The sequence below is a fragment of the Podarcis pityusensis genome (genome assembly GCF_964106645.2).
Source record: "Podarcis pityusensis genome assembly, chromosome: 1".
In the NCBI taxonomy this organism is placed as follows: Eukaryota; Metazoa; Chordata; class Lepidosauria; order Squamata; family Lacertidae; genus Podarcis; species Podarcis pityusensis.
Window position 1 is genome coordinate 27,782,755 of NC_138028.1, and position 11,975 is coordinate 27,794,729.

At 41.4% G+C, this 11,975-nt stretch overlaps 1 protein-coding gene across 6 annotated transcripts in view; it reads left to right on the forward strand.

The window, feature by feature from the left end:
• CEP128 (centrosomal protein 128) overlaps positions 1–11,592 on the forward strand; it is a 205,401-nt gene extending 193,809 nt beyond the window's left edge. For 4 of the 6 annotated variants that reach the window (XM_080974124.1, XM_080974119.1, XM_080974121.1 and 1 more), the window contains one exon: positions 10,382–11,592. In XM_080974124.1, coding sequence (XP_080830250.1) covers positions 10,382–10,488 — 107 coding nt within the window. In that variant the 3' untranslated portion in view covers positions 10,489–11,592. Of the gene's footprint in view, positions 1–2,952; positions 3,810–10,381 lie in introns of those variants that run through there. The other 2 variants (XM_080974122.1, XM_080974123.1) reach the window with 2 other exon arrangements.
• Positions 11,593–11,975: the final 383 nt, after the last annotated feature.

Below are 11,975 nucleotides of genomic sequence, written 5' to 3' on the forward strand. Positions count from 1 at the left end.
TAGATTGGCAGATATCTTGCCCCCCCCACACACCCCATTTTTATTATTGGGACAATTGGAGCATTCTTTTTTCATGCACTGAATTTCTTTGTTTAGTTGGTCAGTATTTGGCTACTTAAAGGTCTTGCATAGCTATGATTTATTCTTGATTAGTAATAGTACTAAACACAGCAATCTTGTTTTTGTGTGGTCTACAAATAGCATAGCATCAGCTACTGCATCTGCAAGGATTCAAGAGGGAGTCAGTGTAGCAACCTTTACATGTCATTGCACCTCTAGTCTTTCCCCGGTTCCCCAGAATGCCATGCAGTGAGGCAAAACCATCATTTTGTTTTGTAAATGTCTTTTTATTAAGCAGAAATATAGATTCTGTTCACGAGTGATTGTCGCAATGCCTTGCCCCATATACAAACACACGAAACCTTTACACAGCCGTAAGTACAGCCTCTCTTTTCAGAGGTAGCAAATCTGACTAGTGGATACAGAGGATGGAAATACAACATTTGAATGCTAAGCCAGGTGGACCATTGGTTTGATCCAGCATGGCATTGCTATTACTTTTTATTCCTGAATGGGAAAGAAAGCTTATTCCTAAACAAAGTTCAAAGTCCTGGACAACAGTATGTGAGAGAGTAAGTGGTACATGAGCCTGACATTCCTCCAGCCTTTCTCCTGTAGTGCCAAACCATGGTTCAGTGTTGCATGTGAACACAGCCTGTAATTTGTGACTGTTTTATGCTCAAATGTATTCAAAGTTGGAAATTCTCAGCTGGACTTTGATCATCTTTACCCCTGCATGCATATTGTGTTATAACTGTTCATGAAAACTTCAGGGTTAAGAATTAACCTTTCTAAAATTGCAATACAGTGGTACCTTGGTTCTCAAACTTAACATGTTCCGGAAGTCTGTTCCAAATCCAAAGCGTTCCAAAACCAGGGCGTGCTTTCCCATAGAAAGTAATGCAAAACGGATTAATCCGTTCCAGACTTTTAAAAACAACCCCAAAACAGCAATTTAACATGAATTTTACTATCTAACATGACCATTGATCCATAAAATTAAAGCAATAATCAATGTACTGTACTATAAAATAAATAAAATAGTATTGTAGATGATTAAAAATAAAAAAAATTCTTACCTGCACTGATGATAGTCATTGTTTGGATGGGGGGCTTTTATCCATTTCCGCAGTCACACAATCAATCAATCAATCAATCAGTAGCTGAACTGGGATCCACAGTCACAAAAACAAATTAACTGAAAAAGCCTCGAAACAAAAACTGCAAAATAAATAGCAAAAACAAAAGCACCAAATATAAGCTCCAAATATCACCTCAGAACACAGCAGTCGGAAACGGAGGGCTTGAATTACAATGGGGGGGACGCAAATTAGCAGTGCAACAGGAAACACAGGGGGACTCAAAACAGCTTCCGAAAAAAAGTTTGGAAACCAGAACACCTACCTCCGGTTTTGTAGCATTTGGGTTCCAAGTTGTTAGTAATTAAGCTGTTCGAAGGAAAGAGGGGGACATGTTTAATCTGGAGAATCTTTGCTAAAATTCATTGTTCCGTTTTAAATTAAGTTTCTATGAAAACCAGTTACATTTCCCTGGTTTTTGTATTTACTTCTTTCCTATCATTGTATGCCAGCTTTTAATCTCTATAGTTACTTGTAGTATACTTTTTTATTTTCATAACCATCTATTTAAAACGTTATTGTGGGAGCTAGTCTGACTAAACTGTTTTGTAGAAAGGAAGAGGTTTATTTGACAGCGTAATTTGGGCAAGAAGGTGCTCATTAGAGACGTACTTCATAAAACCAGCTGTATTATCAGCTGCCACTCAACTAAGTCTTTTTTTAATAAAAAAACCTGATCAGCCACTGGCTGTTATCTCACCATTAATCCCAAGAAACTATTTTTATGACCACCATACTTTTCTCCAGTTTTAGATTACAAAATGATTAGCAACTGCAGGTGCTTTGCATTAGTGCTGTAAATGTATCCTTTTCCTGTTTGCACAGTTTTTAACCTTTCTGTGTATTGACAAATCTTTTCCCAGAAGCCATTTTATTTCTAAAGCTTGTTGAGCCGGGACCTTGAAAATCTGCAGCCTTTTTAAAGAAAGACAAGGGCAGCAAGGCTTTCTAGTCTCCTGTTACTGATCACAGTCCTCAGTTAACCTTGGCTTTGCTGATGCACAACACATTTTATTAGTAGTTCAAAGTACTCTGCATGCGTTGGCCATGTTTGGATGTAATGCTAAGCCAGAAATGTGGATTGTTAAGCCGTACTGTGCATGATCTGTATACTGGTACCCAACACATTGGTGAGCCAGAAGACAGTCCACAGAGTGGCTGGCTTAGCGTTATGTCCAAACCAAGGATCCTAAACATGACTTCCATTTGGTTAGCAATCATGGTTTGTGTAGGCAAAACAGCCCTGTGTTCAGACAGAAGTGCTAAGCCAGCCACACTTGCGAAAAGGAGGGGGGCAGAGCTGACATTGAAATAAGCCTTTGTTAAACCACGTTTCCCCATGTAAACTTACCTGGACTCCTCAATCATCATCTGAGGCCCTTCTTCTGGTGCCTATTCAAGACGTTCACAGGGTGGCAACACAAGAAGTGGCCTTTTCTGCAATGGCTTTCCACTTGTGGTAATGCTCTCCCCAGGCACTAGGCAAAAATGTTCTTCAACCAGGCCTTGGACTGATTAATATTCTACAGCCTTTTAAAGGTGTTTGGGTGGTGGTGGTATTGTTTAGTTTTTGTTTTCGCTATCTATTTTGTGCTTTTATCCTGTATTTTTATCTTGTGAACCGCTCTGAGATCTTCAGATGAAGCGTGGTATATTATTATTATTATTATTATTATTATTATTATTATTATTACTACTACTACTACTACTACTACTAACACCAGGAAAGCTTCTCTCTTCTTTCTTTTCAAAGGTTGTGAAAACATCTACAGAAAACTATTTGTTTGAAAAACTGAGCCAGGATAAAAACTTTGGGTGAAATTCAGTGTTGCTCTCTTCTGTTCATTCTGTCTGGTGCAACCATTGTAGCATGACAGATGGGACAATTCTCCATCTCTTTACCTCCTCATCCTGTTCTGGAGGTTCTTCAGAGCCCCCCCCCCCCCCCCGAGCCAATTTGAGGTGGCGTATGGGAGAGGAGAAGATGGAAAGCCTGTTGGCTCAAGTGCAATTTCTTGTGCAGGGCTTCTACTGACAGGGCTTGTTAGCTGACTCCTGCCATTAGGCTACATCTGACTATGGAACAGGAAACCTGTGACTCTCCAGATGTTGTAGCACTATAACTCCCATCCTCCCCAACCACTGACCCTGTTGGTTGGGAGTGATGGGAGTTGGAGCCCCAGAACATCTGGAGAACCACAGGTTTCACACCCCTGGATTAAGTCATACTCAAGAGTAGACTCAGTGAAATCAGTTGACTTAAGTTAGGTCCATTGATTTTATTTGATCTACTCTGAGTATGACTTAATGGGCTACAACCCTTAAAGTCCATACTTTTGCATTGCTACCTGAAGCATTGTTTGTTACTACAGCAAACAAAGTTCGAAATGCAACATCCAAAAAAAATTTTTTAGTCCCTAATTATTTCCTTAAACTCTTTTGTTTTTTTACTGCACCACCTATGGGCCAAGGTAACAGATTCCGTAGGTTAATACTGCACCGCATTAAAAGGATTTCTTTTTAATATGCTTTAAGTATATTGCTTTTTGATTTTTATCATGTACCTTCTGGCTCATGTATTACCAGAAAGGTAAACAGGATTTGCTATTCCATCTGGCCTCTTTACTATTCATAATTCTACTTGCTATCTGCTGGTAATGAAAGCTGTGCTTCATATTAGCAGCTTTTGCTCACAATCCTTTTGAACTACAACTTTCCACTTTGGTAACAGGTAGCTCTAAAATTATTTTCCTTGGAAGAATAAAGAAATACAAGAGAAAGAGGAAGGGGGGGGGGGAACCAACAGCACATAAGATTCTAAAGGCAAGGGGGAATGTCTCCAGCCCATCTGCTAGTTTATAAGGTCACTCATAGGGTAGAGAGAGCAGGCCCTCTATGCACAAACTACTTCCTAGTCCTTTTCCTGTGAGGCTATCTTGAGGTTGTGGTATGTGCCTGAATGCCACTGTCATGTGGGAGAGCCAGTCACATGGACCCTCCTTTCCAATAGAAGTCATATATTTAATTTTAATGTAGAAAACCCAGAGTCACCATCTACTTATGGATAGCAGTCAATGGATTGTCCGACAAGACAGAAGTACTGTTTCTGAGGGGACGGGGTGGACAGGTATGGGGAACTCCCTGATCCTGAATGGAGTAACTGTGTCCCTGAAGGACCAGGTATGCAGCCTGGGAGCCATTTTGGACTCACAGATGTCCATGGAGGTGCAGGTTAATTCTGTGTCCAGGGTGACTGTCTACTAGCTCCATCTGGTGCACAGGCTGAAACCTTACCTGCCCTCATGCTGTCTAGCCAGTGTGGCACATGCCTTGGTTATCTCCCGCTTGGACTACTGCAGTGCACTCTGTGTGGGACTACTGGCCTTCTGGGAGTTCCCTCACCGTGAGAAGTGAGATTACAGGAAACCAGGCAGAAGGCCTTCTTGGTAGTGGCGCCCGCCCTGTGGAACACGTTCCCGTCAGATGTCAAGGAAATAAACAACTATACAACCTTTAGAAGACTTCTGAAGGCAGCCCTGTACAGGGAAGTTTTTTATTGTTTGAGTTTTTTTGTATTTTAATATTTTGATGGAAGCTGCCCAGAGTGGCTGGGGCAACCCAGTCAGATAGGCAGCATATAAATGATAAAACTATTGTTCATTGTCATCATCACCATCATCAAACAATACATTGTTTATTTCTGCATTTCATTTATGAATCACTTCCCATGAGGAATCCTCAAGGTTTTTACAATGTAATAAAAACTTACACAAACACAGTTTAAAACATCTAAATATGTAGGGATAGTTTAAACTAACAAAAGCAAATGCATAAAATAAAATAAATTTAAATCCAATACAGATATCTAAAGATCTCCATTTAGAAGCCTTGTTGAAAGAGGGATGTCTTTAGCAGGCCCCAAAAAGGCACCTATTGAAAATATAATAGGAGGGAGTTCAAAGCGATAGATGCCACAACACTAAAGGCTTGATTCCAACCTTGGCAGAATGGAGCTCCTGATAAGATGGTACCTGCAGGATCCCCTCTCCTGCATAATGCAGAGATCATTTGGGTGTGTAGGGGTAGAGGCAAGATATGAGGATGAGAGTGAAATGTAGGGGGTGATTCTATAAAATCTCCATATACAAACCCAGAAACAGCTTCGTAGTAAGAAAAACACATAATGGGAAGGGACCAATATAAAAATATCAACGCAATTAATTGATAATTCATTTCCAGGTGTTAGCTGGAACAGAGTGATATGTCCCAAGTGGCCACTGGCAGAGCTCTCTCTTCTGGCGGTGGAGAACTGCCCTTGCTTGCAGATCGCCTTCTAATCTAGAACAATTTACCTACCAGCTCCAATAGACTATAGGATGGTTCAGGCATTCAGTAACACTGAACTATGGTTTGGCACTATGAGTTTGAGTCATTTTGGAGCGGTTGTCTCTTCCACTCAGGTGTGTTGATACCCTTCTTCCTATCCTGCTTTAAGGTATACTGCCATTTTACCAAAGCTGGGAACTGTGGTTTGTGCTTGCCTGGCTAAGCAAAGTTGCAACCCAGGATGAAACCAGTTAATGCTTTCTAATTCTGATCAAGCGGGCCCTTTTTTGCTGCAATAAATCTGTTAATTTTTAAAGTGCCGCAAGGAATTTGTTTTGCATACATCACCTTTAAAACAAGCAAAAGGAAGTGCTTCACATAGTTCAGAATTAACCTGTGGAATTCATTAACATAAAGGGTTCAGAAAGAATTAGATAAATAAGGTAGGTGTAATGAATGAAGAATCCATGCTGACAGCCATAAGTACAGTCTCCCTTTTCAGAGGTAGTAAATCTGACTGTTGCTCTTACTTTTTATTATGCAGTTGGGGGGGGGGGACGACTTTTTTCCCATCTGCAAAGTGAGCTTTCCCAAATCTCTGGATCTTGCATGTGCCCAGATCAATTATACCAGTTCTGCATTCTTCCTTTTGATTTTACCACAGTCCCATCACCTCTGTCATTATTTCCAGTAAGACAAGTTTGTGCACTAGTACCTCAGTTGTCGAACCTATTCCATTCCGGAAGACCGTTCAACTTCTGAAAGGTTTGAAAACGAGACACAATGGGTGGTCTGCAAAGTCAATGGAGGAAATTGAAAAAAACTCAGCGGAAGCCATTCGACTTCCGAAGCACATTCGAAAACAGAAGCATTTATTTCTGGGTTTTGAGCATTTGAAAACCAAGACGCTCAACAACCAAGGTAACACTGTACTTGAAGTAGTATTGAACAGTCTCTTTAGTGGACACCCTTTTCAATGTTATTTTTCTTACCTGGCTGCTAAGACTTCACAGATTGTCAAGGCAACAGCCATAAAAATCCATGGCTCATCCACATATACAATTTAAGCAGAGATACAGCTGACTGGTTCATTACATATGTGGGAGATAAGCTTTCAGTATTTTACAGATCAGTCTAAACAATAAAAGCAAGATGAGAGAAACATCCCTATGCAGTGTATTTTATAGGATATAGTTTATATCTGTAAAAGGCCCACCCCCCCTCCCTGGGTTTCTTCTTCCAGACCTTGGCCCAGGGCTCAGACATCTTAACTAGCTTCTCATTTGATTAAAAAAAAAAGGTGGCTGCAAGGTCACCTTGGCTTTTGCATTCTTCATTGCTGCTTGACAAAATGATAGCATCATATAAGTTCATGACCATGCCTCCGAGCTCTGGCAATCAGTATGACATTGCTCTTTTTATTACATTGTTTATCTACATGTTACTCTGAGACAGCCAACACCATTGCAGTAGGTCCTATTTAATTGGATAATAAGGATTCCAAAATACAGTTTAACATCTCTCTTATAGTGACAGCAAATGAAAATTTGAGATTTGGTGGAAGTTTTACCAGTGTCTCTGAATTAGCATTTCTTTCTACTTTCATCAACCTGAGTTTTGAATGGGAAAGAAGGATCCTAGGAAATCCATTGTGACTATGTTTAGCAACATTTCGTAGAATCACAGAATTGTAGAGTTGAAGAGTCCCTGAGGATCATCTAGTCCAACCGACTGCAATGCAGGAATAGGCAGCTGTCCCATATGGGGATCAGTCTTTTGCAACCTTGGCATTATCAGCACCACGCTCTAGCCCAGAGCTTTCCAAACTTTTCATGTTGGTGACACACTTTTTTTAGACATGCATCATTTCGTGGCACAGTAATGTCACGTTTTAGTAGCAAACTGGAGGTTAAAATAACCCCTTTCCAGCCCCAGGAGGAGAGTGGGGAGCATTCGCATGACACACCTACACACTGCAGTCGACATACTAATATGTTGCAACACACAGTTTGAAAAGCTCTGCTCTAGCCAGCTGAGCTATCCAGGCAAAACTTTCTTTCCTATTCAGTCAGAACACGACAGTGCTTTTTGCAACTCTTGACAGATCCAAGCCCAGTTGGTCTTCAAGAATTAGTTCTTTCATACCTTACATAGCATTATGTGTGGCTTGTCCACTGTGTGTTTTCCCAGTTAACGTGTTAAGAAATGAACAGGAAATACATTTCTGTGAACGTGTGGCAGATTAGCACCGAAAAGCAGCTTGCTTATGAAGAAAAAAGCCAAGTAAATGGGTGTCTATATAAGGATAGATGAGTATAAAATTATGCTTAGTGTGGAGAAGGTAAATAGGCAGAAGAGATTTCCCCCTCTCTCACGTATAATACTGGGTCCATCCAGTGAAAGTGAATGGGAAGAGATTCCAGATAGATGAAAGAAAAGTACTTCTTCCCACAGTTCATAGTTAGTCTGTGGAATTCTACAAGACGTAGTGATGCCCGCCCAGCTGGGCAGCTTTAAAAGAAGATAAGGCACACTCATCAGTGGCTACATTCTGCTTCCACTGTCAGAGATATGATGCTTCTCAATACCAGCCGCTGGGAATCACAAGTGAGGAGAATGCTATTGTACTCAGGCCCTCCTTCCAGGCTTCTGGTTGGCCGTTGTGAGAATAGGATGCTGGTTGAGATGGGCCTTTGGTCTGATCCAGCAGGGCTCTTAAGTCAGGATTAGCTCCTTGGGTCCTATCTGCCACATGCTGAAGCGACTTACCTGAAATGCATTGCATGAATTTTCCAGGAGACACATGGTTGACAAGTAGCAAACTTGTTTGGCCCATAGAGGGTGAATTGGATCTTATTCTCCCTTTCTGCAATAGATCAAATTGCATTTATATAGCTGGTCTCCCTCCCCACACCTTGGCACTGAGCAGTTGATTTCCAATACCCAATCACAGCTGAAGTGGGATTCCAGCTCCTCAGGAGCAATTATCCATCAATCTGTAGCACTTTACGCCTCATTAGGAAAGCCCAAATTAAGCCTCCTTACACACTGGCCTACCTGTATCCCATAGGAATATGAAGACCCATACCCTATAGCTGTTCTCACTTGAGGAGAGGGAGCGGGGAGCTAGAATCACTTGGAGAGAAAAAATCAGTGAATCTGTGTGAGCTAGGTGAAAACCTTCAAGGGGCTGGGCTATAGGCAGCAATGTAGTGAAGGTCGATAGCTGGGAACTGTGAGCCAGGACTGGAAGAGGAATCAGTCTCAGAGGGCAAGCCAAGAGTCAGAACCAAAGAACAAGACCAGAAATGCAAGTCACACTAGCTCTGGTAGATGTTGTTGCTCAAGCAAGTCTCAGCCACAGAGATAAGTACTTTCCATACCTTTCTGACCAGGAAGAGCTAGCTTGGATGTGGGGAGCCAGGCCAGATCTGGAAGGTTCTTCCTTGGGAGGCTAGAGTTATGGGGCTCGCCACATGGGACAGCAGTCAGCAGTTACTGACAACCAATACTCTTCAGTACTACCTTACATGTGGCTGGGCTTGCACAGCTGCAGCCAAGCCAATGTGATTCCTGGTAGGACATTTTGCAGAATGTTTCCTATGCCAGTGACCCTTTGAAGCAGCCAAGGTGGTCTAAGCCTGAAGCACTCACGTTTTCCACAGACGCAGCAACACGAGTCCCCGGAAAGCTTGATGTTATAGTTAAAACTAGTGAATGTCACCACAGTTAGGGACTCTTCTTAGCTTCTCCTTGTATCAGGCTCAGCCAACACCCAAGGGTAAATCATTTTGTGAGAACTGTAACCTGGCTCACTGACTCTTAACATTTCAGGAGCTTCTCTGAACCACTCCTTTCCTGTGACAAGCCTTGTTCTCCAGAGCAGGAAGCAATGGCAGTAAGATGTCATTTCTTTGAGGTGCTGGTGGTAGCAGTGCTTTCATTTCCATGTCCTTTCATCTCCCCACCCCCACTCCCACCCCGGACCACAGTCTAAAGGGCACAGATCAGTCTAAGCAGTCACTCAGCAGGACAGCCAGTTCTCCACCCGTGCAATGACCACACTCCTCTGCCTTGCTTCTGCTGGGAGCAATCTAGATGCCTCTCAAACATTCTTGCTGGACATGATGACACAAGCAGGTTCACATAGATACAGAAATCTGCTTAAGAGGTCTACATTTAATCCTTCAACTAAGCCAGGCCTGTACTGCTGTCTCCTTAAAAATCAAATTTAAAATTTGAGTTTTGCCATTAATTCTGTGGGGACGGGATTGCATTCCAAATTGCAGTATCAGTTGCCTTGTCTCCAAAGTTCTCACATGCAGAAGTCTGCTCACAGGATGATTTTGCTAGTAGTAGAAGGTGTGGAGGCGATCCCTTATTTTCACTGCAGCCCCCATGCAGAAATCTGCTCTGAAAGGTTGGGGAATCCTCCAGAACAGCATGGGAAGTGATGATGGATGTCAGCAAAAGTGGAAGCCTTGACAGGATTGGAGTGCCTTCCTTGTGTGGAAGGCGCCCTTCCGTTTGTGGAAGAGCAACTATCTAAAAGAGAGACAAACCATTATCTCTTAGAGAAAAAGCATTAAATCACCTGTTTTCCATCTTTGGTTCACCTGATGCCGGTAAACAATCTAACCACTGTATTTTGCACCAACCAAAGCTATCAAACAGTTTTCTGAGACAGTCTTACGTACAGTGTACTGAATCTTTCCAAATGGAGTGTTACCACTCTATGGGTATCTGGACAGGCCCTCTCTGTTTAGAACAGGCTGTTTTTTTTCCTAGATCCCCCCCTCCATGTTGAGTCTTTCAGTGAATAGGTGATTGCTTTCCCCCTCTCCTTTCTTCCGCAGCACTTACCAAAAGTACATTTCCTTCAGATTCAAATGCAACTAAAAAAGGTGCTATCAGCATGACGGTCAATGGAACAAAACTGCGAACACAAGAAGAGAGGTACTAAAGCAACTTCGGAATGCGCAGATACACTGTTGGAAACTCAGCTCTGCGGCACTTTTTTCCTGTTCTGACTGCAGCTGTATTTACCAAAGCAGTGCAGATTCCGTGGTCCAACAGATGCCAAATAGTGACCGAGAACAACGTCTCGATTGTGGGTCTAAAACGAAGCAAGTGAAACCTGAATGTAAAATGCCAAAGAATCTTGTGGTTTGAAGTGCTGTCCCCATTGCTTTGTTTCAGTCTATCCCAAACCAGCCACCTTTGCCTTTTCGTGAGTTTTGTTACATACCTTAATATGTTTTAAGTTCAAAGATGCGATGGATTTTTGGTTGAACAATATATAGATAAAACATAAACACAATCAGGTAATGGTTAATAGAAATTGCTTGGTGTGTAAATAAGATGTTTTATAACATAATTTAGAGCTGTACAGGCATAATAGCATTTTACAACAAAGGTGCCTCAATTGATGCATTATGCAATGATTACATTATTGTGCTTAATAATAGAAATCATTTATATCTGAAACAATGACCTGAATTTCCTCCACTTTGAGGAGAATTAAGATTACATGCTGCATTTCATTCTGTTTGGGACTACTATGTTTGTTGATCCAAGCTCAAGGGAGAGCGCAGCCTAACCTAAATTTCCCCAGAACTGGAGGAAATTCAGTTAACCACTTGTTATGAACCACTTCTGTAATTAAGCATAATAATAATTTTGTTTCCTAAACCTAAAATCTCCAATAATGTAATGAAATATTTTATATCCGACATGGCAGAAGAGAACCAGAGTCACAATATCTAATTTTCTGCTACAAATGTACAATGTCTTCCTGGAATTGAATAAACAGGTTGAGAACCAACCTTTGGCAGAGGAGGTTGGTTTATATGAGTACCCAACCTTCTTTTTTTTTTCTTCTTTTAATAAAAAGCAATTTCTAATATTCACATCCTTCCCAATACCTCTTTATTAAGTTTTTTTGAAATGTCACCTTAACTCTGAAAATTACAGTGTACAATAATTTAGCCATATATTGTGGTCTCTATTGATGAAATCAGATATTCCCTTTCTTGATGTTTCTAATAAAACTTCCCCTTCCCCTTTACCTGCCTCTGTGGTTCTTGGTTTATTGCCCATATCTTGGTTCTGATCTGTGAAATGCACTTGGTTTTAATGTTCAAGTCTGAGTCCTTGTAAAAGTGCCTTGAGAGCCAGCACAGTAGCCTAGCGAGAGATTGTTCTAAAGATATGGACTGTATTACAGTTGTCTCACTAATGCCAGTGTTTTCTTTAGATAAGCAGCCCACTGTTCAAGGACTTGGTTACATTACTAGCAATGATGCCAGCTTTCATTAGTGGCAATTTCTGGGTTGTTGTGTGTCAAACCAGGAGTATTACTTTTAAACTTCGCAGTATGTGGATGGTTATAATGCATGGATGTATACCTGCTGTCGGGTGGCGCTGTCGGTTAAACCACAGAGCCTAGGG